The sequence below is a fragment of the Cynocephalus volans genome, chromosome 13, assembly GCF_027409185.1.
Source record: "Cynocephalus volans isolate mCynVol1 chromosome 13, mCynVol1.pri, whole genome shotgun sequence".
In the NCBI taxonomy this organism is placed as follows: Eukaryota; Metazoa; Chordata; class Mammalia; order Dermoptera; family Cynocephalidae; genus Cynocephalus; species Cynocephalus volans.
The window spans coordinates 42,475,876-42,503,725 of record NC_084472.1 but is presented as its reverse complement, the minus strand read 5'-3'; the positions used below and the strand labels follow the sequence as shown (position 1 = coordinate 42,503,725).

Below are 27,850 nucleotides of genomic sequence, written 5' to 3'. Positions count from 1 at the left end.
GGGAAGGAATTCAAAGGCGATTCGAGTCGGGGAATGGGACTTGCAAAGGACACTGGCGTCTTTCGTTGGTGGGACCTCCTGGATCTGAATCCTGCAGTTTTCACGCGTTGCACCTGGGACGCTGCCGCCCTGCTTGGTGGACGCTTCAGAATCCCCAAGCTCTGAATCCTCAGTCTCGCAGCAGGTTTTAACACCAATTGCACTGAGGATGTTAACTAGCCTCTTTGGAAAGAAGGACAGAGTTTTAACCAATCCATATCGTCCCCAGATCGTGTTCATATTTGTAAATAAAATGATATACAAGAGATTGGCCGTCTCTCTCTCCTTTGTCCATCCTGGAGCAGATAAGGCTTTCTTGGACTCAATCCTAGAGTCCTCAAAGTAGTCCCCCCCTCCCCTCCCCCCTTGCGTGCAGTTTCGCGTTCCCAGTTTCAGTTTTCCTCTGTCCACCAAGGTCCCAAAATATCAAATGGAAAATTTCAGAAACGAACAAGGCAGAAATTTGAAGTTGCAGGCTCTTCAGAGCAGTGCGATGAAATCTCGCATGCGCAGCCTGCCTGGCCGGGACGTGAGTCATCCCTTTGTGCTACACGTCCACGCCCTAGATGCTCCCGGGCCACTGCTCACTTAGTAACCATCTCCGTTTTCAGACCGACTGTCGCCACATTGCAGAGCTTGCGTTTAAGTCACACTTCTTTTCCTTCGTAATGGCCACCGAGTGCAAGAGGAGTGATGCGGGCAATTCGCATATGCCAAAGAGAAGCCGTAAAGGGCTTCCTTTACCCGAAAAGGTGAAAAGTCCTGGACTTCATAAGGAAAGGGGAAAATCATATGTGAGGGTTGCAAAGATCTCCCATGAAAGCAAGTCTTCCTTATGCGAAGCTGTGAAGAAGGAAAGGAAACTTCGTGCCGTCGCACATCCAACTGCGATCCTTTCGGCCTCGCTGCACGATGGCTGCTTGGTTAGGATGGAAATGGCATTCGATTTGCGGGTGGAAGAAACGAAAAGAAACGTGCTCCCTTTGACGGCAACTGGGTTTGCTACTATCTGTGGCTTTATGTATCCACCGGCGTCTTGAAACGTCTATCCTGGACGTCAGGGACACCTGTTCACGGACACAGATGCACACATGCGCGCGCACACGCATAGAGGCAGGTGTGTTTGTGGGATAAAATCCTACAAGTGAAATCGCTCTATCAAAGAATATGAATATATTTTTCATACATGCAAGTTTAGTAGAAGGGATTTGTGGAAATAAATGAAAAAGACGCAAGCAAAAACAAACAGACTGTTTAGAAAACGCTCGCTGTACATATACATAGAAAGCAAGGGAGTCAGAAACCATCGGTCGCATTTGGCAAACTCAAAGGTAGGCGGGGGAGTAGCAAAGTTCTCTATCAAAAAGGAAGGAGGGTTCCGGGTATTTTCGGATTGGAGGTTGTTGACTTGGGGAAGCTGTAAGCAGGCTAACTGGAAGCAGAGCATCTGACGCGATTGGTTTTGAGAGCATATTTGGCTTTCTCTAGTTGGTCTTGACTTGGACACTGGGGCCAAAATTCCCAAGCTGGCATTGCTGACCCGATCCTGACTGGTGTGTGCCAACTGCTGCAGTGGTTGTGATTGGGCTTCCTGGACTGATTGCCGTAGAGGCTGTAGTTTGCTTTTCTGGGCTGGTGGCTCCAGGGGTTGTGGTTTGGCTTCCCGAGCTTCTCTGTGGTTTTTGCCCTTTACCCGTTTATACATTCAGCCTCTCACTCTACAAGTGATATGGATGTGTCTAAGGATACACTTTTAAATATATACATACATTTTAAATTTTACAGGCTTACTTGTATAGCGTTTGTATTAATTTCTACATCTACAAGCAATCTAGGATAATCTGTTCCAACACAGCAGGTTGTTAATGTTTCGAACTATATTAATAGGTCCCAAATTTCACCACATTGTCTTTTATTTTCATCTTCATGGTGGTGAGCATCTTCTCCTGTATTCAAGAGTCGCTTGTTTTGGGGGGTCGGGGAGCCACGTTTTCCTATGTGTTCCCCATTTCTCTCCTAAGTCGTTGGTCTTTTTTCACATTGGTGTGTGGGAGCTCATTGGATATAAAGGAAATTGTATGAGTTGAATGTTCTACGAGTTGTAAATATCTCTCCCAGCTCAATCTTTTGACTTTCTCTTTCATTCCTTTTTATTTTTATGTAGTCCCATTCTTCAGTATTTTAAAATCCCAGGAGTTCCCCTCATCCGTTGGATGTAAATATCAGGCCCCCCATCGGATGTCCGAAACCTCGGACAGTACCATCTATTGCAACATGCTCCTGTCCATGTCTTCCACCCACAAATTTAATGTCTTTTTCATCTTCACTAAACATTGTTGCCTAGACTGTGGCCAAAATCTTTGCAGTTTGAGGTGCGACAGCGAAACCAGCATGAATTTCTTTGAACTTCTTCACAATCTCACAGACACAACATTTGTTCTGACAGTACATCTCAGTAACCTCAGCATATAATTTTTTTCCCTTTCCTTACTAAGTAGAGAACTTTCACCTTTTCGCCTAAAGGAAGCACTTTATGGCTTCTATTTGACATATCCGAATTCCCAGCATGACCGCTCTTGTGCGTTGTGGCCATTATTAAGTAAAATACGGCGACTCGGACGCAAACACCGCGATAGGGTGACAGTTGATTTGATCACCAGGATGGCCTCCCAGTCACGAGCGGGCAGGGAGGGTGTACAGGTGGACACACTGGAAAAAGGAATGCTTACGGTATGGAGCGGGGCCATGTGAGGTTTTGTCACACTCCAGAGAACGGCTCGCAATTTAAAACCTCTGAACGGTTTATTTCTGTAATTGTTCATCTGATATTTTCACACCACATTGGACTGCAGGCAACTGATATTAAGGAGAGGAAAACCACAAATAAGGGAGGACTACAGTATTCATAGATGCGCATAGGTGGCCATGCCATTGGAAGCCATTGTTCCTACGGACATTTGCCTACTTCTACGATGCTAGGACACCAAGCACTGTCGACAACCTCAAGGTGCTGAGGGCACAAAAGTTGGAATTCTAGGCCCAGCAAGATTGAGGACCCTGGTCTGGGCCCTGTCCTAGGAATAAATACAGACAACAAGTTAAGTTGCCCAACCTCTGCTACCCATTGCCTATGCGGCCCAGAAAACCCTCAGTCCCTGAAACGGGATTCAGATATTCCTGGACTGCCGGGCCTCGCTCCAGGCGCAAGGCAGAAACAAACCTAAATCACCTCTGTGAGAGGATACCATCATCCTTCATCTCAGATTATTTCTAAAAATAAAGTCTCAATTACACTGCCTGGCACACATGCCAACTTAAGAACAACACAGAGAAGTATGAGGAATAACAAACAATTGAGACAGATCCATGGGGGACTCAACGTACTGAAACTATCGCAACACTTTCGAAAAACTATTTTAGTTAATACCATTTACGATAGTATCCAGAAGACAAATAGTTATAGAAGTATTCAATAAAAGATGTGTAAGAGCTCTGACCTGACAAGGACACTGAAAGCATTAGAACAGCCCAATCCCATTCATTAATATACTCACAAATCCAAAGCAAACTAGGAGCAAATTGAATCAGTGATACGTAATATTCAAGTTCAGTGTGTCTTAGGACTGAGGCAAGGTTGGTTTAGGGTTAGTGAATCACGTGATACAGTCAGTGTGCCACATTGCAAAATAAAGAAATTAGGTCATCATTTCCAAAAGTGCAGAGAAGTGATTCATAAAATGTACAACCTATCGTTGATATTTTTTAAAAAGTAAAAGGAAAGACAAGGACAGGAAACAAAAACCCCGGACAACGTAGGAATAGAAGACAACTGCCTTGACCTGACAAAACGATCTCTACGAAAAACCTGCAGGAAACATAAGACTGACTAATGAAATGCCAAAAGCTTTCCCTTCAAGATTGGGAAAAAGACAATAATGCCTCTTATCCCCACTTCTACGCAACATCTTATTAACGTTGCTGTGATTTGAATGCTTGTCCCCTCCAAAGGTCACGTGGAAGCTTGATCCCCAATGTAGCAGCGTTGAAGGTGGGGTCTTTAAGAGGTGATTGAATCATGAGGGCTATGCCCTCTTGAGTGAATTAATACCATCACGGATGGATGAGTTGGTGGATGGATGGGTTATCACCCGAGTGGCAGCACCAGCTTTATCAGGAGAGAAAGAAGCATATTAGCTCGCTTTGGTCACCCGCACCCTGTGATAAACTGCATTGCCTCGGGTCACTCGGCACATCCCCATCAAGAAGAAGGCCCTCACCAGACAAGCCCATTGAACCTCGGACTTCCCAGCCTCCAAAACTGGACAAACTAAACTCTGTTTCTCTAGATAGACCCAGTTTCGGGTATTCTCTTGTAAACGACAGAGAACTGACTAACACGGAGGTCCTAAGTAGTAAGATGAGACAAGAAAAACAAATACGTGGTGTAAGAATTTTTAAAAAGAGAGAAGGAAGGGAAGAAAGAATTATCCCTGTCTTTGTGCACGGATAATGGAATTACATGTTGAGAAAAGTTCGAAGGCTTCAAACATAAACTGTGAGGATCAGTAAATGAAGTTGCCAATGTTGCTAAAGTAAGATCAGTGACAAAGGCCGGTTGTAAATCTACAAATCGGTAATAAATATAAAACGAAGTAAAAACCAAGAAACCATTTACAAAGCCCTTTACAGTGCCATGAAAACCTAGAAGAGGAGGAGTGGGTGGGGGGAAGATGAAGTCGTCTCCAAGAACAGCAGTGTGGCATTAGCAAAGGGTTCCAGGTTGTCTGATCAGTTTCCCTTTCCTGGTCCACGTACAGGAAGAATATGGTTCAACAGCAGCCACAGATTTTTAGAAGATGCCCACAAGGCCGCAGCAGTGGTCAGTAGCGAAGTGGTTAATCTTCCTCGCGTAAGAACAGAGCGGAGCACTTAAAACGCAAGACTTACTTGACACTCAGCTTAGCTTCATAATGACTTAGAGTTTGGTCGATTAGTACTTAAAAGTACACACTGTTTACAGCTATTGGTATTTCGATAGATGCGTAAATGTCTGAGCGTTGAAAGTTTAGTAAACTTCAGTTCTTCGGAGCAAAACATCGACGTAATGAAATCTTCAATTTCTCTGGCTTTTTTTCAGCGTCCCAACGCAATTAAGAAGAGCTAAGGCATAGAACAACACTCCTTTAAAAAAGTAGTCAACCACCTTATTAATTAGCTCACACTTACACTAGATACTTTTTAATGTAAAAGACTCACCTAACTTTCGAAAAGCACACCGAAAGACACATGACGATTAATAAAAGTGACTCTGTTTCAGGATTATTTGGCCTGTACACACGAATATGCGAATCAGTCGTGACTTTCCAAAAACCGTTCCTGTGTGTTCATACCAGTTGTGATTTATTTGTCTTTAGTCGTGTGGTCAAACGAAAAACACTGAAGCAGTTCCTTCTCAGAGCTTCCGTGGCTTTCGAGTACTGTAGAGGATCCTTACGCTCAGTTGGGTAAAAACCAAGTAGCGGAGGAATACTGATCGGACATAGCCTCATTCTAGTGGAACATTGAATTTTCTGCTCACTTCAGCCCCACATGTACTAAGATTGGAACGAGACAGAGAAGGTCAGCATGACCCCTGCACAAGCATCACAGGTAAATCTGTGTTTTCCTATCTCTATCTCTTTTTCTACTCTTGATAAAAACTGAATTTCCAAAGTGACATTATTGTTTCAAGGCCAGGCGATCCCAAGTGCAAGCTGCTTCACACTCTGCTGAGGACAAAAGCCATTTTTGAGTCAGCGCCATATCCAAACAGAATTCTAAACGACTCGGTCCTCATCACCTACGGTGGAGCTGAAGACACTGACAAACTCCGTGATTCTAGAAAGGAAAAAGGAGGAAACACTTTTGTTTGGAGTTTGGACAGCTACCATTTTGCAAGCATGGAATCAAATCCCTCTGTACAAGCATCTCTGATAGGCTGTTTACGTTTTTTGTTTGTTTGCTTGTTATTTTAAGAAAGTCGTCAACAAGGTAAAGATCAGTTTAGGATCTGGAGGTCCCTCTGTCCCAAGTCTTTACCTTCCTATTCATTCTGGTCAGTGTGTTCACTGGCTATTCTGATGGCTGAATGTTTACATGACTCTCTCCAGGGATTCTGGAAAGAGGATGAAGGAAAGATTTCTGAGAAATGCTCCCGCCTAGCTTAGGTTAGGGAGGGTATGAAATGCACTGTCCGGCCTACGGATAAGTGGACAATGAAACTGCTGGGTTCTAGGTCTCTGTGTACACCTGTGTGTGTGTGTGTGTGTGTGTGTGTGTGTGTGTGTGTGCGTGTGTGTGCACGTGGAGTGTTTCTACAGCATTGCGGAATTGACTCTGTACGCTATAAAATGCTAAGAGTGGAATTGCTCGGTCAACGCCTATGGGAATTTTTCTTTTCGCTCGATCTTGTCAATATGCTCTACAAACAGGTGGTAGCAATTAGCGTTTCCACCCACTGCATCGGGGAGTACGTGTTTTCGCACACCTTGCTGCCGGTGTCCGGAACTCCACCCACAGAGGTCACTCCTGATTGAGTCCTGGTAAGGCAATCAATCAGTCAAGAGGCGAGGAAGCCCAGGACCAATCACTGCTGGTCATCAGGGCGCGGCTCACAGCCCGGGAGCGGGGCGTGCCGGCTTTATAAGGACGGGAGTCCCGCGCTGAGGCTTCCTTCTACCTCGGACAGCGCTTCGCGGCGGTTCTTCCAGGCGGCGGCTCCGCACCCCCAAGCAAAAGCAGCAGGTCAGCCCGGCGGCGGTCGGCGAGGACCCGCGTGCCCAGGCCGAGCTGCTCGCTGTACTGAGGACAGAGCTGCGGCCCAAGCAGCGACGCCCGCCCAGCTGCGCCGACGAGGCTGCGCCCGGGACGGCCATGGCAGCCGACGGGGCGCTGCACGCCGTGGTCAAGCTGCAGGCGCGCCTGGCTGCCCACTCCGATCCCAAGAAGCTGGCGAAATACCTGAAGAAACTCTCCGCCTTGCCAGTGACAGCACACTCCCTGGCGGAGACTGGAGTCCGCAAGACGGTCAAGCGCTTGCGCACACACCAGCACGTGGGCAGCTTGGCCAGGGACTTAGCCGCCCAGTGGAAGAAGTTGCTGGTCGTGGCGCGGGACACCCGGCCTGAACAACTGGCCTTGGAGGAGAGCCGTTCCCGAAAGCGCCCCAGGGAGGAGTTTCCGAAGGAGCCGAAGGTGCAGGGCGCCTGCCCAGAAAGCCACGGAGCCTCCGAGAGCCCATCCGACGGCACGGAGCGCGGACACAGAAAGCACAGGAGACTCTCGCAGCTCCAAACACCTCCCAAGGGGTCTCCCGGTGGCGACAGGAGAGGCGGGAGCACCAAGCGCTACACAGTTGCACTGGCTTCCTCCTCAGACTGGGCGTCTTCCGGCGATGGCCACATCCGGATCCGTCTGTCCCTTGCCGGTCCTCACCAGATGTGCGTGGACCATTGCGTGCCCCCGGAGGAGGAGGGCCCCGAGCCCGCTGTTCTCCGCCAGAAGCCTGGAAAAGGCCACGCTGATGCCCCTCAGGGCAGTCCGGGACTCCGTCAAGAGGGACACCTGGGCAAACCCCGGGGGCAAGGGGCCGTCGTGAGCCCAAGCCCGGCGCAGGTATCTTCCCACAGGCAGAAAGGCCCGGCGGGGGCTGGGGACGACGAGATGTTCCCTGCTGGATTCAGCCAGAAATCCCACAAGGCCTTCTCCCCAGAGGAAGGTCCAAGGGCCATCTCGGGGGACAGTACCAAGGACAAACCGCCCTCTAGGCGGGCCAGGAGAGAGAAGGCATCGGAGCTCGGTTGCGTTCCCTCTCTACCCGCCTTGGACGCTGCTCGGGACAACCACCTAGAGGAGAAGAGGGACAAAGACTCTGACGAACCCAAAGCAGACGAAACAAAGAAGCCAAGCCCAGAAAGCTTAGACACAGGAGAGGGCGCAGGAGGCCTGCTGCCCACGGTGCCAGGCAAGCTTTCCAACAAGCTCAGCACTCGAGAAGGGATACGCAGACCTTCCACCTGGGAGAGCTCCCTCCCTGAAGAGGAGGAGTTGGCAGATATGGAGGCTGACTCTGAGCAGCCTGCTGTGCCCTTTGAGGCATACTCCACCTATGGCCGGCCTTGGAAGGGAAAGGAAAGGACGGTGAAAACTCTGGCCACTACTCTGAGAGTCAAAGACCTTCACGAGACGGACTCTAAACGCACTCGTGAAAATGGGAGCCTGCTTCCCAGACTAGCCAAGGTGCAGGAAAATGAGACAGAGGAGCCGCCACCGCCCGGAGCGCACGTAGCCAAGCTGAAAAGGGTCCCCACCGACGCCCCGCCGGTGCTGCCAGACCTCCCGTTACCCGGGATGCGGGCCAGTGACAGGGCACTGTCTGTCCTTGAACTGATGTCCTCCTTCCCGCCAGAGATACACGCACTCCCTTCCCCCCAGCAAGAAGAAGAGGGTGGATTTCCTACGGGACGCAGAAGGAACTCGAAGATGCCGGTGTACTCGGGCCCCAGGAGCGCCGGCCTGCCTAGAACCGTGACTGCGTGTGAGCGGCGGGTGTGGGCCCTCGGGACCAGCGTCCCTGCTGTCCGGGAAGCGGGGGGAGACCCGTGTCCTGCTCCGGAGCCCGCGTGGAAGGGGTGCACGCCCGATCAGCCAGGTCGCATCATCGAGAAATACAATCCCACACTAGCGAAAGAAACGGGCCACTTATGGAAAAGGCGCTGTCAACGAGACTTTAAGGAAGCCCGGCCGGAGGAGCACGAGTCGTGGCGGGAGATGTACCTGCGGCTCCGGGAGGCCCGAGAGCGGCGGCTCCGGCTGGTGACGATGAAGATCCGCTCTGCACGCGCCGAGAGGCCCAGAGGCCGACAGACACAGATGATCTTCTTCCACTCTGTGCTCGACAAGCCTTGTGAGGTTCCCAGGAGGCAGGAAAAGCCTGCCTCGGGAGGAGCGGCCATCCCCGATAAAGCCGAGGTGCAGCCGGCCCCACGCCCACAGGAGAGCAGCCGGCCCCCCTCCAGCAGCACCGGTGGCCACAGCCGCTTTCACCCGCTCCCTGCGAGGCCCCCCTCCTGCGGCCCCAGCACCAGGAAAGCCGCCGCCAAGAAAGTAGCCCCGCTCATGGCCAAGACGATCCGAGATTACAGGAACACATACTCCCGCCGATGAGCCGAGGACTCGCATTGGACAGAGAACTCGGGGGGCGGTGGGGTGGTTGGGAAGGAATTCAAAGGCGATTCGAGTCGGGGAATGGGACTTGCAAAGGACACTGGCGTCTTTCGTTGGTGGGACCTCCTGGATCTGAATCCTGCAGTTTTCACGCGCTGCACCTGGGACGCTGCCGCCCTGCTTGGTGGACGCTTCAGAATCCCCAAGCTCTGAATCCTCAGTCTCGCAGCAGGTTTTAACACCAATTGCACTGAGGATGTTAACTAGCCTCTTTGGAAAGAAGGACAGAGTTTTAACCAATCCATATCGTCCCCAGATCGTGTTCATATTTGTAAATAAAATGATATACAAGAGATTGGCCGTCTCTCTCTCCTTTGTCCATCCTGGAGCAGATAAGGCTTTCTTGGACTCAATCCTAGAGTCCTCAAAGTAGTCCCCCCCTCCCCTCCCCCCTTGCGTGCAGTTTCGCGTTCCCAGTTTCAGTTTTCCTCTGTCCACCAAGGTCCCAAAATATCAAATGGAAAATTTCAGAAACGAACAAGGCAGAAATTTGAAGTTGCAGGCTCTTCAGAGCAGTGCGATGAAATCTCGCATGCGCAGCCTGCCTGGCCGGGACGTGAGTCATCCCTTTGTGCTACACGTCCACGCCCTAGATGCTCCCGGGCCACTGCTCACTTAGTAACCATCTCCGTTTTCAGACCGACTGTCGCCACATTGCAGAGCTTGCGTTTAAGTCACACTTCTTTTCCTTCGTAATGGCCACCGAGTGCAAGAGGAGTGATGCGGGCAATTCGCATATGCCAAAGAGAAGCCGTAAAGGGCTTCCTTTACCCGAAAAGGTGAAAAGTCCTGGACTTCATAAGGAAAGGGGAAAATCATATGTGAGGGTTGCAAAGATCTCCCATGAAAGCAAGTCTTCCTTCTGCGAAGCTGTGAAGAAGGAAAGGAAACTTCGTGCCGTCGCACATCCAACTGCGATCCTTTCGGCCTCGCTGCACGATGGCTGCTTGGTTAGGATGGAAATGGCATTCGATTTGCGGGTGGAAGAAACGAAAAGAAACGTGCTCCCTTTGACGGCAACTGGGTTTGCTACTATCTGTGGCTTTATGTATCCACCGGCGTCTTGAAACGTCTATCCTGGACGTCAGGGACACCTGTTCACGGACACAGATGCACACATGCGCGCGCACACGCATAGAGGCAGGTGTGTTTGTGGGATAAAATCCTACAAGTGAAATCGCTCTATCAAAGAATATGAATATATTTTTCATACATGCAAGTTTAGTAGAAGGGATTTGTGGAAATAAATGAAAAAGACGCAAGCAAAAACAAACAGACTGTTTAGAAAACGCTCGCTGTACATATACATAGAAAGCAAGGGAGTCAGAAACCATCGGTCGCATTTGGCAAACTCAAAGGTAGGCGGGGGAGTAGCAAAGTTCTCTATCAAAAAGGAAGGAGGGTTCCGGGTATTTTCGGATTGGAGGTTGTTGACTTGGGGAAGCTGTAAGCAGGCTAACTGGAAGCAGAGCATCTGACGCGATTGGTTTTGAGAGCATATTTGGCTTTCTCTAGTTGGTCTTGACTTGGACACTGGGGCCAAAATTCCCAAGCTGGCATTGCTGACCCGATCCTGACTGGTGTGTGCCAACTGCTGCAGTGGTTGTGATTGGGCTTCCTGGACTGATTGCCGTAGAGGCTGTAGTTTGCTTTTCTGGGCTGGTGGCTCCAGGGGTTGTGGTTTGGCTTCCCGAGGTTCTCTGTGGTTTTTGCCCTTTACCCGTTTATACATTCAGCCTCTCACTCTACAAGTGATATGGATGTGTCTAAGGATACACTTTTAAATATATACATACATTTTAAATTTTACAGGCTTACTTGTATAGCGTTTGTATTAATTTCTACATCTACAAGCAATCTAGGATAATCTGTTCCAACACAGCAGGTTGTTAATGTTTCGAACTATATTAATAGGTCCCAAATTTCACCACATTGTCTTTTATTTTCATCTTCATGGTGGTGAGCATCTTCTCCTGTATTCAAGAGTCGCTTGTTTTGGGGGGTCGGGGAGCCACGTTTTCCTATGTGTTCCCCATTTCTCTCCTAAGTCGTTGGTCTTTTTTCACATTGGTGTGTGGGAGCTCATTGGATATAAAGGAAATTGTATGAGTTGAATATTCTACGAGTTGTAAATATCTCTCCCAGCTCAATCTTTTGACTTTCTCTTTCATTCCTTTTTATTTTTATGTAGTCCCATTCTTCAGTATTTTAAAATCCCAGGAGTTCCCCTCATCCGTTGGATGTAAATATCAGGCTCCCCATCGGATGTCCAAAACCTCGGACAGTACCATCTATTGCAACATGCTCCTGTCCATGTCTTCCACCCACAAATTTAATGTCTTTTTCATCTTCACTAAACATTGTTGCCTAGACTGTGGCCAAAATCTTTGCAGTTTGAGGTGCGACAGCGAAACCAGCATGAATTTCTTTGAACTTCTTCACAATCTCACAGACACAACATTTGTTCTGACAGTACATCTCAGTAACCTCAGCATATAATTTTTTCCCTTTCCTTACTAAGTAGAGAACTTTCACCTTTTCGCCTAAAGGAAGCACTTTATGGCTTCTATTTGACATATCCGAATTCCCAGCATGACCGCTCTTGTGCGTTGTGGCCATTATTAAGTAAAATACGGCGACTCGGACGCAAACACCGCGATAGGGTGACAGTTGATTTGATCACCAGGATGGCCTCCCAGTCACGAGCGGGCAGGGAGGGTGTACAGGTGGACACACTGGAAAAAGGAATGCTTACGGTATGGAGCGGGGCCATGTGAGGTTTTGTCACACTCCAGAGAACGGCTCGCAATTTAAAACCTCTGAACGGTTTATTTCTGTAATTGTTCATCTGATATTTTCACACCACATTGGACTGCAGGCAACTGATATTAAGGAGAGGAAAACCACAAATAAGGGAGGACTACAGTATTCATAGATGCGCATAGGTGGCCATGCCATTGGAAGCCATTGTTCCTACGGACATTTGCCTACTTCTACGATGCTAGGACACCAAGCACTGTCGACAACCTCAAGGTGCTGAGGGCACAAAAGTTGGAATTCTAGGCCCAGCAAGATTGAGGACCCTGGTCTGGGCCCTGTCCTAGGAATAAATACAGACAACAAGTTAAGTTGCCCAACCTCTGCTACCCATTGCCTATGCGGCCCAGAAAACCCTCAGTCCCTGAAACGGGATTCAGATATTCCTGGACTGCCGGGCCTCGCTCCAGGCGCAAGGCAGAAACAAACCTAAATCACCTCTGTGAGAGGATACCATCATCCTTCATCTCAGATTATTTCTAAAAATAAAGTCTCAATTACACTGCCTGGCACACATGCCAACTTAAGAACAACACAGAGAAGTATGAGGAATAACAAACAATTGAGACAGATCCATGGGGGACTCAACGTACTGAAACTATCGCAACACTTTCGAAAAACTATTTTAGTTAATACCATTTACGATAGTATCCAGAAGACAAATAGTTATAGAAGTATTCAATAAAAGATGTGTAAGAGCTCTGACCTGACAAGGACACTGAAAGCATTAGAACAGCCCAATCCCATTCATTAATATACTCACAAATCCAAAGCAAACTAGGAGCAAATTGAATCAGTGATACGTAATATTCAAGTTCAGTGTGTCTTAGGACTGAGGCAAGGTTGGTTTAGGGTTAGTGAATCACGTGATACAGTCAGTGTGCCACATTGCAAAATAAAGAAATTAGGTCATCATTTCCAAAAGTGCAGAGAAGTGATTCATAAAATGTACAACCTATCGTTGATATTTTTTAAAAAGTAAAAGGAAAGACAAGGACAGGAAACAAAAACCCCGGACAACGTAGGAATAGAAGACAACTGCCTTGACCTGACAAAACGATCTCTACGAAAAACCTGCAGGAAACATAAGACTGACTAATGAAATGCCAAAAGCTTTCCCTTCAAGATTGGGAAAAAGACAATAATGCCTCTTATCCCCACTTCTACGCAACATCTTATTAACGTTGCTGTGATTTGAATGCTTGTCCCCTCCAAAGGTCACGTGGAAGCTTGATCCCCAATGTAGCAGCGTTGAAGGTGGGGTCTTTAAGAGGTGATTGAATCATGAGGGCTATGCCCTCTTGAGTGAATTAATACCATCACGGATGGATGAGTTGGTGGATGGATGGGTTATCACCCGAGTGGCAGCACCAGCTTTATCAGGAGAGAAAGAAGCATATTAGCTCGCTTTGGTCACCCGCACCCTGTGATAAACTGCATTGCCTCGGGTCACTCGGCACATCCCCATCAAGAAGAAGGCCCTCACCAGACAAGCCCATTGAACCTCGGACTTCCCAGCCTCCAAAACTGGACAAACTAAACTCTGTTTCTCTAGATAGACCCAGTTTCGGGTATTCTCTTGTAAACGACAGAGAACTGACTAACACGGAGGTCCTAAGTAGTAAGATGAGACAAGAAAAACAAATACGTGGTGTAAGAATTTTTAAAAAGAGAGAAGGAAGGGAAGAAAGAATTATCCCTGTCTTTGTGCACGGATAATGGAATTACATGTTGAGAAAAGTTCGAAGGCTTCAAACATAAACTGTGAGGATCAGTAAATGAAGTTGCCAATGTTGCTAAAGTAAGATCAGTGACAAAGGCCGGTTGTAAATCTACAAATCGGTAATAAATATAAAACGAAGTAAAAACCAAGAAACCATTTACAAAGCCCTTTACAGTGCCATGAAAACCTAGAAGAGGAGGAGTGGGTGGGGGGAAGATGAAGTCGTCTCCAAGAACAGCAGTGTGGCATTAGCAAAGGGTTCCAGGTTGTCTGATCAGTTTCCCTTTCCTGGTCCACGTACAGGAAGAATATGGTTCAACAGCAGCCACAGATTTTTAGAAGATGCCCACAAGGCCGCAGCAGTGGTCAGTAGCGAAGTGGTTAATCTTCCTCGCGTAAGAACAGAGCGGAGCACTTAAAACGCAAGACTTACTTAACACTCAGCTTAGCTTCATAATGACTTAGAGTTTGGTCGATTAGTACTTAAAAGTACACACTGTTTACAGCTATTGGTATTTCGATAGATGCGTAAATGTCTGAGCGTTGAAAGTTTAGTAAACTTCAGTTCTTCGGAGCAAAACATCGACGTAATGAAATCTTCAATTTCTCTGGCTTTTTTTCAGCGTCCCAACGCAATTAAGAAGAGCTAAGGCATAGAACAACACTCCTTTAAAAAAGTAGTCAACCACCTTATTAATTAGCTCACACTTACACTAGATACTTTTTAATGTAAAAGACTCACCTAACTTTCGAAAAGCACACCGAAAGACACATGACGATTAATAAAAGTGACTCTGTTTCAGGATTATTTGGCCTGTACACACGAATATGCGAATCAGTCGTGACTTTCCAAAAACCGTTCCTGTGTGTTCATACCAGTTGTGATTTATTTGTCTTTAGTCGTGTGGTCAAACGAAAAACACTGAAGCAGTTCCTTCTCAGAGCTTCCGTGGCTTTCGAGTACTGTAGAGGATCCTTACGCTCAGTTGGGTAAAAACCAAGTAGCGGAGGAATACTGATCGGACATAGCCTCATTCTAGTGGAACATTGAATTTTCTGCTCACTTCAGCCCCACATGTACTAAGATTGGAACGAGACAGAGAAGGTCAGCATGACCCCTGCACAAGCATCACAGGTAAATCTGTGTTTTCCTATCTCTATCTCTTTTTCTACTCTTGATAAAAACTGAATTTCCAAAGTGACATTATTGTTACAAGGCCAGGCGATCCCAAGTGCAAGCTGCTTCACACTCTGCTGAGGACAAAAGCCATTTTTGAGTCAGCGCCATATCCAAACAGAATTCTAAACGACTCGGTCCTCATCACCTACGGTGGAGCTGAAGACACTGACAAACTCCGTGATTCTAGAAAGGAAAAAGGAGGAAACACTTTTGTTTGGAGTTTGGACAGCTACCATTTTGCAAGCATGGAATCAAATCCCTCTGTACAAGCATCTCTGATAGGCTGTTTACGTTTTTTGTTTGTTTGCTTGTTATTTTAAGAAAGTCGTCAACAAGGTAAAGATCAGTTTAGGATCTGGAGGTCCCTCTGTCCCAAGTCTTTACCTTCCTATTCATTCTGGTCAGTGTGTTCACTGGCTATTCTGATGGCTGAATGTTTACATGACTCTCTCCAGGGATTCTGGAAAGAGGATGAAGGAAAGATTTCTGAGAAATGCTCCCGCCTAGCTTAGGTTAGGGAGGGTATGAAATGCACTGTCTGGCCTACGGATAAGTGGACAATGAAACTGCTGGGTTCTAGGTCTCTGTGTACACCTGTGTGTGTGTGTGTGTGTGTGTGTGTGTGTGTGTGTGTGTGCGTGTGTGTGCACGTGGAGTGTTTCTACAGCATTGCGGAATTGACTCTGTACGCTATAAAATGCTAAGAGTGGAATTGCTCGGTCAACGCCTATGGGAATTTTTCTTTTCGCTCGATCTTGTCAATATGCTCTACAAACAGGTGGTAGCAATTAGCGTTTCCACCCACTGCATCGGGGAATACGTGTTTTCGCACACCTTGCTGCCGGTGTCCGGAACTCCACCCACAGAGGTCACTCCTGATTGAGTCCTGGTAACGCAATCAATCAGTCAAGAGGCGAGGAAGCCCAGGACCAATCACTGCTGGTCATCAGGGCGCGGCTCACAGCCCGGGAGCGGGGCGTGCCGGCTTTATAAGGACGGGAGTCCCGCGCTGAGGCTTCCTTCTACCTCGGACAGCGCTTCGCGGCGGTTCTTCCAGGCGGCGGCTCCGCACCCCCAAGCAAAAGCAGCAGGTCAGCCCGGCGGCGGTCGGCGAGGACCCGCGTGCCCAGACCGAGCTGCTCGCTGTACTGAGGACAGAGCTGCGGCCCAAGCAGCGACGCCCGCCCAGCTGCGCCGACGAGGCTGCGCCCGGGACGGCCATGGCAGCCGACGGGGCGCTGCACGCCGTGGTCAAGCTGCAGGCGCGCCTGGCTGCCCACTCCGATCCCAAGAAGCTGGCGAAATACCTGAAGAAACTCTCCGCCTTGCCAGTGACAGCACACTCCCTGGCGGAGACTGGAGTCCGCAAGACGGTCAAGCGCTTGCGCACACACCAGCACGTGGGCAGCTTGGCCAGGGACTTAGCCGCCCAGTGGAAGAAGTTGCTGGTCGTGGCGCGGGACACCCGGCCTGAACAACTGGCCTTGGAGGAGAGCCGTTCCCGAAAGCGCCCCAGGGAGGAGTTTCCGAAGGAGCCGAAGGTGCAGGGCGCCTGCCCAGAAAGCCACGGAGCCTCCGAGAGCCCATCCGACGGCACGGAGCGCGGACACAGAAAGCACAGGAGACTCTCGCAGCTCCAAACACCTCCCAAGGGGTCTCCCGGTGGCGACAGGAGAGGCGGGAGCACCAAGCGCTACACAGTTGCACTGGCTTCCTCCTCAGACTGGGCGTCTTCCGGCGATGGCCACATCCGGATCCGTCTGTCCCTTGCCGGTCCTCACCAGATGTGCGTGGACCATTGCGTGCCCCCGGAGGAGGAGGGCCCCGAGCCCGCTGTTCTCCGCCAGAAGCCTGGAAAAGGCCACGCTGATGCCCCTCAGGGCAGTCCGGGACTCCGTCAAGAGGGACACCTGGGCAAACCCCGGGGGCAAGGGGCCGTCGTGAGCCCAAGCCCGGCGCAGGTATCTTCCCACAGGCAGAAAGGCCCGGCGGGGGCTGGGGACGACGAGATGTTCCCTGCTGGATTCAGCCAGAAATCCCACAAGGCCTTCTCCCCAGAGGAAGGTCCAAGGGCCATCTCGGGGGACAGTACCAAGGACAAACCGCCCTCTAGGCGGGCCAGGAGAGAGAAGGCATCGGAGCTCGGTTGCGTTCCCTCTCTACCCGCCTTGGACGCTGCTCGGGACAACCACCTAGAGGAGAAGAGGGACAAAGACTCTGACGAACCCAAAGCAGACGAAACAAAGAAGCCAAGCCCAGAAAGCTTAGACACAGGAGAGGGCGCAGGAGGCCTGCTGCCCACGGTGCCAGGCAAGCTTTCCAACAAGCTCAGCACTCGAGAAGGGATACGCAGACCTTCCACCTGGGAGAGCTCCCTCCCTGAAGAGGAGGAGTTGGCAGATATGGAGGCTGACTCTGAGCAGCCTGCTGTGCCCTTTGAGGCATACTCCACCTATGGCCGGCCTTGGAAGGGAAAGGAAAGGACGGTGAAAACTCTGGCCACTACTCTGAGAGTCAAAGACCTTCACGAGACGGACTCTAAACGCACTCGTGAAAATGGGAGCCTGCTTCCCAGACTAGCCAAGGTGCAGGAAAATGAGACAGAGGAGCCGCCACCGCCCGGAGCGCACGTAGCCAAGCTGAAAAGGGTCCCCACCGACGCCCCGCCGGTGCTGCCAGACCTCCCGTTACCCGGGATGCGGGCCAGTGACAGGGCACTGTCTGTCCTTGAACTGATGTCCTCCTTCCCGCCAGAGATACACGCACTCCCTTCCCCCCAGCAAGAAGAAGAGGGTGGATTTCCTACGGGACGCAGAAGGAACTCGAAGATGCCGGTGTACTCGGGCCCCAGGAGCGCCGGCCTGCCTAGAACCGTGACTGCGTGTGAGCGGCGGGTGTGGGCCCTCGGGACCAGCGTCCCTGCTGTCCGGGAAGCGGGGGGAGACCCGTGTCCTGCTCCGGAGCCCGCGTGGAAGGGGTGCACGCCCGATCAGCCAGGTCGCATCATCGAGAAATACAATCCCACACTAGCGAAAGAAACGGGCCACTTATGGAAAAGGCGCTGTCAACGAGACTTTAAGGAAGCCCGGCCGGAGGAGCACGAGTCGTGGCGGGAGATGTACCTGCGGCTCCGGGAGGCCCGAGAGCGGCGGCTCCGGCTGGTGACGATGAAGATCCGCTCTGCACGCGCCGAGAGGCCCAGAGGCCGACAGACACAGATGATCTTCTTCCACTCTGTGCTCGACAAGCCTTGTGAGGTTCCCAGGAGGCAGGAAAAGCCTGCCTCGGGAGGAGCGGCCATCCCCGATAAAGCCGAGGTGCAGCCGGCCCCACGCCCACAGGCGAGCAGCCGGCCCCCCTCCAGCAGCACCGGTGGCCACAGCCGCTTTCACCCGCTCCCTGCGAGGCCCCCCTCCTGCGGCCCCAGCACCAGGAAAGCCGCCGCCAAGAAAGTAGCCCCGCTCATGGCCAAGACGATCCGAGATTACAGGAACACATACTCCCGCCGATGAGCCGAGGACTCGCATTGGACGGAGAACTCGGGGGGCGGTGGGGTGGTTGGGAAGGAATTCAAAGGCGATTCGAGTCGGGGAATGGGACTTGCAAAGGACACTGGCGTCTTTCGTTGGTGGGACCTCCTGGATCTGAATCCTGCAGTTTTCACGCGTTGCACCTGGGACGCTGCCGCCCTGCTTGGTGGACGCTTCAGAATCCCCAAGCTCTGAATCCTCAGTCTCGCAGCAGGTTTTAACACCAATTGCACTGAGGATGTTAACTAGCCTCTTTGGAAAGAAGGACAGAGTTTTAACCAATCCATATCGTCCCCAGATCGTGTTCATATTTGTAAATAAAATGATATACAAGAGATTGGCCGTCTCTCTCTCCTTTGTCCATCCTGGAGCAGATAAGGCTTTCTTGGACTCAATCCTAGAGTCCTCAAAGTAGTCCCCCCCTCCCCTCCCCCCTTGCGTGCAGTTTCGCGTTCCCAGTTTCAGTTTTCCTCTGTCCACCAAGGTCCCAAAATATCAAATGGAAAATTTCAGAAACGAACAAGGCAGAAATTTGAAGTTGCAGGCTCTTCAGAGCAGTGCGATGAAATCTCGCATGCGCAGCCTGCCTGGCCGGGACGTGAGTCATCCCTTTGTGCTACACGTCCACGCCCTAGATGCTCCCGGGCCACTGCTCACTTAGTAACCATCTCCGTTTTCAGACCGACTGTCGCCACATTGCAGAGCTTGCGTTTAAGTCACACTTCTTTTCCTTCGTAATGGCCACCGAGTGCAAGAGGAGTGATGCGGGCAATTCGCATATGCCAAAGAGAAGCCGTAAAGGGCTTCCTTTACCCGAAAAGGTGAAAAGTCCTGGACTTCATAAGGAAAGGGGAAAATCATATGTGAGGGTTGCAAAGATCTCCCATGAAAGCAAGTCTTCCTTCTGCGAAGCTGTGAAGAAGGAAAGGAAACTTCGTGCCGTCGCACATCCAACTGCGATCCTTTCGGCCTCGCTGCACGATGGCTGCTTGGTTAGGATGGAAATGGCATTCGATTTGCGGGTGGAAGAAACGAAAAGAAACGTGCTCCCTTTGACGGCAACTGGGTTTGCTACTATCTGTGGCTTTATGTATCCACCGGCGTCTTGAAACGTCTATCCTGGACGTCAGGGACACCTGTTCACGGACACAGATGCACACATGCGCGCGCACACGCATAGAGGCAGGTGTGTTTGTGGGATAAAATCCTACAAGTGAAATCGCTCTATCAAAGAATATGAATATATTTTTCATACATGCAAGTTTAGTAGAAGGGATTTGTGGAAATAAATGAAAAAGACGCAAGCAAAAACAAACAGACTGTTTAGAAAACGCTCGCTGTACATATACATAGAAAGCAAGGGAGTCAGAAACCATCGGTCGCATTTGGCAAACTCAAAGGTAGGCGGGGGAGTAGCAAAGTTCTCTATCAAAAAGGAAGGAGGGTTCCGGGTATTTTCGGATTGGAGGTTGTTGACTTGGGGAAGCTGTAAGCAGGCTAACTGGAAGCAGAGCATCTGACGCGATTGGTTTTGAGAGCATATTTGGCTTTCTCTAGTTGGTCTTGACTTGGACACTGGGGCCAAAATTCCCAAGCTGGCATTGCTGACCCGATCCTGACTGGTGTGTGCCAACTGCTGCAGTGGTTGTGATTGGGCTTCCTGGACTGATTGCCGTAGAGGCTGTAGTTTGCTTTTCTGGGCTGGTGGCTCCAGGGGTTGTGGTTTGGCTTCCCGAGCTTCTCTGTGGTTTTTGCCCTTTACCCGTTTATACATTCAGCCTCTCACTCTACAAGTGATATGGATGTGTCTAAGGATACACTTTTAAATATATACATACATTTTAAATTTTACAGGCTTACTTGTATAGCGTTTGTATTAATTTCTACATCTACAAGCAATCTAGGATAATCTGTTCCAACACAGCAGGTTGTTAATGTTTCGAACTATATTAATAGGTCCCAAATTTCACCACATTGTCTTTTATTTTCATCTTCATGGTGGTGAGCATCTTCTCCTGTATTCAAGAGTCGCTTGTTTTGGGGGGTCGGGGAGCCACGTTTTCCTATGTGTTCCCCATTTCTCTCCTAAGTCGTTGGTCTTTTTTCACATTGGTGTGTGGGAGCTCATTGGATATAAAGGAAATTGTATGAGTTGAATGTTCTACGAGTTGTAAATATCTCTCCCAGCTCAATCTTTTGACTTTCTCTTTCATTCCTTTTTATTTTTATGTAGTCCCATTCTTCAGTATTTTAAAATCCCAGGAGTTCCCCTCATCCGTTGGATGTAAATATCAGGCCCCCCATCGGATGTCCGAAACCTCGGACAGTACCATCTATTGCAACATGCTCCTGTCCATGTCTTCCACCCACAAATTTAATGTCTTTTTCATCTTCACTAAACATTGTTGCCTAGACTGTGGCCAAAATCTTTGCAGTTTGAGGTGCGACAGCGAAACTAGCATGAATTTCTTTGAACTTCTTCACAATCTCACAGACACAACATTTGTTCTGACAGTACATCTCAGTAACCTCAGCATATAATTTTTTTCCCTTTCCTTACTAAGTAGAGAACTTTCACCTTTTCGCCTAAAGGAAGCACTTTATGGCTTCTATTTGACATATCCGAATTCCCAGCATGACCGCTCTTGTGCGTTGTGGCCATTATTAAGTAAAATACGGCGACTCGGACGCAAACACCGCGATAGGGTGACAGTTGATTTGATCACCAGGATGGCCTCCCAGTCACGAGCGGGCAGGGAGGGTGTACAGGTGGACACACTGGAAAAAGGAATGCTTACGGTATGGAGCGGGGCCATGTGAGGTTTTGTCACACTCCAGAGAACGGCTCGCAATTTAAAACCTCTGAACGGTTTATTTCTGTAATTGTTCATCTGATATTTTCACACCACATTGGACTGCAGGCAACTGATATTAAGGAGAGGAAAACCACAAATAAGGGAGGACTACAGTATTCATAGATGCGCATAGGTGGCCATGCCATTGGAAGCCATTGTTCCTACGGACATTTGCCTACTTCTACGATGCTAGGACACCAAGCACTGTCGACAACCTCAAGGTGCTGAGGGCACAAAAGTTGGAATTCTAGGCCCAGCAAGATTGAGGACCCTGGTCTGGGCCCTGTCCTAGGAATAAATACAGACAACAAGTTAAGTTGCCCAACCTCTGCTACCCATTGCCTATGCGGCCCAGAAAACCCTCAGTCCCTGAAACGGGATTCAGATATTCCTGGACTGCCGGGCCTCACTCCAGGCGCAAGGCAGAAACAAACCTAAATCACCTCTGTGAGAGGATACCATCATCCTTCATCTCAGATTATTTCTAAAAATAAAGTCTCAATTACACTGCCTGGCACACATGCCAACTTAAGAACAACACAGAGAAGTATGAGGAATAACAAACAATTGAGACAGATCCATGGGGGACTCAACGTACTGAAACTATCGCAACACTTTCGAAAAACTATTTTAGTTAATACCATTTACGATAGTATCCAGAAGACAAATAGTTATAGAAGTATTCAATAAAAGATGTGTAAGAGCTCTGACCTGACAAGGACACTGAAAGCATTAGAACAGCCCAATCCCATTCATTAATATACTCACAAATCCAAAGCAAACTAGGAGCAAATTGAATCAGTGATACGTAATATTCAAGTTCAGTGTGTCTTAGGACTGAGGCAAGGTTGGTTTAGGGTTAGTGAATCACGTGATACAGTCAGTGTGCCACATTGCAAAATAAAGAAATTAGGTCATCATTTCCAAAAGTGCAGAGAAGTGATTCATAAAATGTACAACCTATCGTTGATATTTTTTAAAAAGTAAAAGGAAAGACAAGGACAGGAAACAAAAACCCCGGACAACGTAGGAATAGAAGACAACTGCCTTGACCTGACAAAACGATCTCTATGAAAAACCTGCAGGAAACATAAGACTGACTAATGAAATGCCAAAAGCTTTCCCTTCAAGATTGGGAAAAAGACAATAATGCCTCTTATCCCCACTTCTACGCAACATCTTATTAACGTTGCTGTGATTTGAATGCTTGTCCCCTCCAAAGGTCACGTGGAAGCTTGATCCCCAATGTAGCAGCGTTGAAGGTGGGGTCTTTAAGAGGTGATTGAATCATGAGGGCTATGCCCTCTTGAGTGAATTAATACCATCACGGATGGATGAGTTGGTGGATGGATGGGTTATCACCCGAGTGGCAGCACCAGCTTTATCAGGAGAGAAAGAAGCATATTAGCTCGCTTTGGTCACCCGCACCCTGTGATAAACTGCATTGCCTCGGGTCACTCGGCACATCCCCATCAAGAAGAAGGCCCTCACCAGACAAGCCCATTGAACCTCGGACTTCCCAGCCTCCAAAACTGGACAAACTAAACTCTGTTTCTCTAGATAGACCCAGTTTCGGGTATTCTCTTGTAAACGACAGAGAACTGACTAACACGGAGGTCCTAAGTAGTAAGATGAGACAAGAAAAACAAATACGTGGTGTAAGAATTTTTAAAAAGAGAGAAGGAAGGGAAGAAAGAATTATCCCTGTCTTTGTGCACGGATAATGGAATTACATGTTGAGAAAAGTTCGAAGGCTTCAAACATAAACTGTGAGGATCAGTAAATGAAGTTGCCAATGTTGCTAAAGTAAGATCAGTGACAAAGGCCGGTTGTAAATCTACAAATCGGTAATAAATATAAAACGAAGTAAAAACCAAGAAACCATTTACAAAGCCCTTTACAGTGCCATGAAAACCTAGAAGAGGAGGAGTGGGTGGGGGGAAGATGAAGTCGTCTCCAAGAACAGCAGTGTGGCATTAGCAAAGGGTTCCAGGTTGTCTGATCAGTTTCCCTTTCCTGGTCCACGTACAGGAAGAATATGGTTCAACAGCAGCCACAGATTTTTAGAAGATGCCCACAAGGCCGCAGCAGTGGTCAGTAGCGAAGTGGTTAATCTTCCTCGCGTAAGAACAGAGCGGAGCACTTAAAACGCAAGACTTACTTGACACTCAGCTTAGCTTCATAATGACTTAGAGTTTGGTCGATTAGTACTTAAAAGTACACACTGTTTACAGCTATTGGTATTTCGATAGATGCGTAAATGTCTGAGCGTTGAAAGTTTAGTAAACTTCAGTTCTTCGGAGCAAAACATCGACGTAATGAAATCTTCAATTTCTCTGGCTTTTTTTCAGCGTCCCAACGCAATTAAGAAGAGCTAAGGCATAGAACAACACTCCTTTAAAAAAGTAGTCAACCACCTTATTAATTAGCTCACACTTACACTAGATACTTTTTAATGTAAAAGACTCACCTAACTTTCGAAAAGCACACCGAAAGACACATGACGATTAATAAAAGTGACTCTGTTTCAGGATTATTTGGCCTGTACACACGAATATGCGAATCAGTCGTGACTTTCCAAAAACCGTTCCTGTGTGTTCATACCAGTTGTGATTTATTTGTCTTTAGTCGTGTGGTCAAACGAAAAACACTGAAGCAGTTCCTTCTCAGAGCTTCCGTGGCTTTCGAGTACTGTAGAGGATCCTTACGCTCAGTTGGGTAAAAACCAAGTAGCGGAGGAATACTGATCGGACATAGCCTCATTCTAGTGGAACATTGAATTTTCTGCTCACTTCAGCCCCACATGTACTAAGATTGGAACGAGACAGAGAAGGTCAGCATGACCCCTGCACAAGCATCACAGGTAAATCTGTGTTTTCCTATCTCTATCTCTTTTTCTACTCTTGATAAAAACTGAATTTCCAAAGTGACATTATTGTTTCAAGGCCAGGCGATCCCAACTGCAAGCTGCTTCACACTCTGCTGAGGACAAAAGCCATTTTTGAGTCAGCGCCATATCCAAACAGAATTCTAAACGACTCGGTCCTCATCACCTACGGTGGAGCTGAAGACACTGACAAACTCCGTGATTCTAGAAAGGAAAAAGGAGGAAACACTTTTGTTTGGAGTTTGGACAGCTACCATTTTGCAAGCATGGAATCAAATCCCTCTGTACAAGCATCTCTGATAGGCTGTTTACGTTTTTTGTTTGTTTGTTTGTTATTTTAAGAAAGTCGTCAACAAGGTAAAGATCAGTTTAGGATCTGGAGGTCCCTCTGTCCCAAGTCTTTACCTTCCTATTCATTCTGGTCAGTGTGTTCACTGGCTATTCTGATGGCTGAATGTTTACATGACTCTCTCCAGGGATTCTGGAAAGAGGATGAAGGAAAGATTTCTGAGAAATGCTCCCGCCTAGCTTAGGTTAGGGAGGGTATGAAATGCACTGTCCGGCCTACGGATAAGTGGACAATGAAACTGCTGGGTTCTAGGTCTCTGTGTACACCTGTGTGTGTGTGTGTGTGTGTGTGTGTGTGTGTGTGTGTGTGTGTGTGTGTGTGTGTGTGTGTGCGTGTGTGTGCACGTGGAGTGTTTCTACAGCATTGCGGAATTGACTCTGTACGCTATAAAATGCTAAGAGTGGAATTGCTCGGTCAACGCCTATGTGAATGTTTCTTTTTGCTCGATCTTGTCAATATGCTCTACAAACAGGTGGTAGCAATTAGCGTTTCCACCCACTGCATCGGGGAGTACGTGTTTTCGCACACCTTGCTGCCGGTGTCCGGAACTCCACCCACAGAGGTCACTCCTGATTGAGTCCTGGTAACGCAATCAATCAGTCAAGAGGCGAGGAAGCCCAGGACCAATCACTGCTGGTCATCAGGGCGCGGCTCACAGCCCGGGAGCGGGGCGTGCCGGCTTTATAAGGACGGGAGTCCCGCGCTGAGGCTTCCTTCTACCTCGGACAGCGCTTCGCGGCGGTTCTTCCAGGCGGCGGCTCCGCACCCCCAAGCAAAAGCAGCAGGTCAGCCCGGCGGCGGTCGGCGAGGACCCGCGTGCCCAGACCGAGCTGCTCGCTGTACTGAGGACAGAGCTGCGGCCCAAGCAGCGACGCCCGCCCAGCTGCGCCGACGAGGCTGCGCCCGGGACGGCCATGGCAGCCGACGGGGCGCTGCACGCCGTGGTCAAGCTGCAGGCGCGCCTGGCTGCCCACTCCGATCCCAAGAAGCTGGCGAAATACCTGAAGAAACTCTCCGCCTTGCCAGTGACAGCACACTCCCTGGCGGAGACTGGAGTCCGCAAGACGGTCAAGCGCTTGCGCACACACCAGCACGTGGGCAGCTTGGCCAGGGACTTAGCCGCCCAGTGGAAGAAGTTGCTGGTCGTGGCGCGGGACACCCGGCCTGAACAACTGGCCTTGGAGGAGAGCCGTTCCCGAAAGCGCCCCAGGGAGGAGTTTCCGAAGGAGCCGAAGGTGCAGGGCGCCTGCCCAGAAAGCCACGGAGCCTCCGAGAGCCCATCCGACGGCACGGAGCGCGGACACAGAAAGCACAGGAGACTCTCGCAGCTCCAAACACCTCCCAAGGGGTCTCCCGGTGGCGACAGGAGAGGCGGGAGCACCAAGCGCTACACAGTTGCACTGGCTTCCTCCTCAGACTGGGCGTCTTCCGGCGATGGCCACATCCGGATCCGTCTGTCCCTTGCCGGTCCTCACCAGATGTGCGTGGACCATTGCGTGCCCCCGGAGGAGGAGGGCCCCGAGCCCGCTGTTCTCCGCCAGAAGCCTGGAAAAGGCCACGCTGATGCCCCTCAGGGCAGTCCGGGACTCCGTCAAGAGGGACACCTGGGCAAACCCCGGGGGCAAGGGGCCGTCGTGAGCCCAAGCCCGGCGCAGGTATCTTCCCACAGGCAGAAAGGCCCGGCGGGGGCTGGGGACGACGAGATGTTCCCTGCTGGATTCAGCCAGAAATCCCACAAGGCCTTCTCCCCAGAGGAAGGTCCAAGGGCCATCTCGGGGGACAGTACCAAGGACAAACCGCCCTCTAGGCGGGCCAGGAGAGAGAAGGCATCGGAGCTCGGTTGCGTTCCCTCTCTACCCGCCTTGGACGCTGCTCGGGACAACCACCTAGAGGAGAAGAGGGACAAAGACTCTGACGAACCCAAAGCAGACGAAACAAAGAAGCCAAGCCCAGAAAGCTTAGACACAGGAGAGGGCGCAGGAGGCCTGCTGCCCACGGTGCCAGGCAAGCTTTCCAACAAGCTCAGCACTCGAGAAGGGATACGCAGACCTTCCACCTGGGAGAGCTCCCTCCCTGAAGAGGAGGAGTTGGCAGATATGGAGGCTGACTCTGAGCAGCCTGCTGTGCCCTTTGAGGCATACTCCACCTATGGCCGGCCTTGGAAGGGAAAGGAAAGGACGGTGAAAACTCTGGCCACTACTCTGAGAGTCAAAGACCTTCACGAGACGGACTCTAAACGCACTCGTGAAAATGGGAGCCTGCTTCCCAGACTAGCCAAGGTGCAGGAAAATGAGACAGAGGAGCCGCCACCGCCCGGAGCGCACGTAGCCAAGCTGAAAAGGGTCCCCACCGACGCCCCGCCGGTGCTGCCAGACCTCCCGTTACCCGGGATGCGGGCCAGTGACAGGGCACTGTCTGTCCTTGAACTGATGTCCTCCTTCCCGCCAGAGATACACGCACTCCCTTCCCCCCAGCAAGAAGAAGAGGGTGGATTTCCTACGGGACGCAGAAGGAACTCGAAGATGCCGGTGTACTCGGGCCCCAGGAGCGCCGGCCTGCCTAGAACCGTGACTGCGTGTGAGCGGCGGGTGTGGGCCCTCGGGACCAGCGTCCCTGCTGTCCGGGAAGCGGGGGGAGACCCGTGTCCTGCTCCGGAGCCCGCGTGGAAGGGGTGCACGCCCGATCAGCCAGGTCGCACCATCGAGAAATACAATCCCACACTAGCGAAAGAAACGGGCCACTTATGGAAAAGGCGCTGTCAACGAGACTTTAAGGAAGCCCGGCCGGAGGAGCACGAGTCGTGGCGGGAGATGTACCTGCGGCTCCGGGAGGCCCGAGAGCGGCGGCTCCGGCTGGTGACGATGAAGATCCGCTCTGCACGCGCCGAGAGGCCCAGAGGCCGACAGACACAGATGATCTTCTTCCACTCTGTGCTCGACAAGCCTTGTGAGGTTCCCAGGAGGCAGGAAAAGCCTGCCTCGGGAGGAGCGGCCATCCCCGATAAAGCCGAGGTGCAGCCGGCCCCACGCCCACAGGAGAGCAGCCGGCCCCCCTCCAGCAGCACCGGTGGCCACAGCCGCTTTCACCCGCTCCCTGCGAGGCCCCCCTCCTGCGGCCCCAGCACCAGGAAAGCCGCCGCCAAGAAAGTAGCCCCGCTCATGGCCAAGACGATCCGAGATTACAGGAACACATACTCCCGCCGATGA

The 27,850-nt window shown here is 50.1% G+C and overlaps 3 protein-coding genes and 3 non-coding genes across 6 annotated transcripts; all 6 read left to right on the top strand.

Annotated features, from left to right (window-relative positions):
- The first annotated feature begins 532 nt into the window (after nucleotides 1-532).
- On the top strand, nucleotides 533-9,243 carry LOC134361645 (elongin-A-like). Its single transcript, XM_063076660.1, has 5 exons — nucleotides 533-568; nucleotides 651-765; nucleotides 4,857-4,948; nucleotides 6,598-6,620; nucleotides 6,789-9,243. The coding sequence occupies exons 1-5, from the start codon at nucleotides 533-535 to the stop codon at nucleotides 9,241-9,243; spliced, it is 2,721 nt and encodes a 906-aa protein (XP_062932730.1).
- On the top strand, nucleotides 5,612-5,716 carry LOC134362285 (U6 spliceosomal RNA). Its single transcript, XR_010021562.1, has one exon. It is a non-coding gene; the product is annotated as a U6 spliceosomal RNA (small nuclear RNA).
- Nucleotides 9,244-9,823: 580 nt separating the features above from the next.
- LOC134361644 (elongin-A-like) lies at nucleotides 9,824-18,535 on the top strand. Its single transcript, XM_063076659.1, has 3 exons — nucleotides 9,824-9,859; nucleotides 9,942-10,056; nucleotides 16,059-18,535. Exons 1-3 carry the CDS (start codon nucleotides 9,824-9,826, stop codon nucleotides 18,533-18,535), a joined length of 2,628 nt encoding a protein of 875 aa, XP_062932729.1.
- LOC134362284 (U6 spliceosomal RNA) lies at nucleotides 14,902-15,006 on the top strand. The gene has a single exon (XR_010021561.1). It is a non-coding gene; the product is annotated as a U6 spliceosomal RNA (small nuclear RNA).
- A 580-nt stretch (nucleotides 18,536-19,115) lies between the features above and the next one.
- Nucleotides 19,116-27,850, top strand: LOC134361643 (elongin-A-like). Its single transcript, XM_063076658.1, has 3 exons — nucleotides 19,116-19,151; nucleotides 19,234-19,348; nucleotides 25,374-27,850. Exons 1-3 carry the CDS (start codon nucleotides 19,116-19,118, stop codon nucleotides 27,848-27,850), a joined length of 2,628 nt encoding a protein of 875 aa, XP_062932728.1.
- Nucleotides 24,195-24,299, top strand: LOC134362283 (U6 spliceosomal RNA). Its single transcript, XR_010021560.1, has one exon. It is a non-coding gene; the product is annotated as a U6 spliceosomal RNA (small nuclear RNA).

Coding starts and splice junctions, on each gene's coding strand:
- LOC134361644 (XM_063076659.1), top strand. CDS start 9,824: ATGAAATCTCGCATGCGCAGCCTGCCTGGCCGGGAC. Junction 9,860..9,941: donor GCAGCCTGCCTGGCCGGGAC/GTGAGTCATCCC, acceptor CTCCGTTTTCAG/ACCGACTGTCGCCACATTGC. Junction 10,057..16,058: donor GCATATGCCAAAGAGAAGCC/GTAAAGGGCTTC, acceptor TACCTCGGACAG/CGCTTCGCGGCGGTTCTTCC.
- LOC134361643 (XM_063076658.1), top strand. CDS start 19,116: ATGAAATCTCGCATGCGCAGCCTGCCTGGCCGGGAC. Junction 19,152..19,233: donor GCAGCCTGCCTGGCCGGGAC/GTGAGTCATCCC, acceptor CTCCGTTTTCAG/ACCGACTGTCGCCACATTGC. Junction 19,349..25,373: donor GCATATGCCAAAGAGAAGCC/GTAAAGGGCTTC, acceptor TACCTCGGACAG/CGCTTCGCGGCGGTTCTTCC.
- LOC134361645 (XM_063076660.1), top strand. CDS start 533: ATGAAATCTCGCATGCGCAGCCTGCCTGGCCGGGAC. Junction 569..650: donor GCAGCCTGCCTGGCCGGGAC/GTGAGTCATCCC, acceptor CTCCGTTTTCAG/ACCGACTGTCGCCACATTGC. Junction 766..4,856: donor GCATATGCCAAAGAGAAGCC/GTAAAGGGCTTC, acceptor GTCCACGTACAG/GAAGAATATGGTTCAACAGC.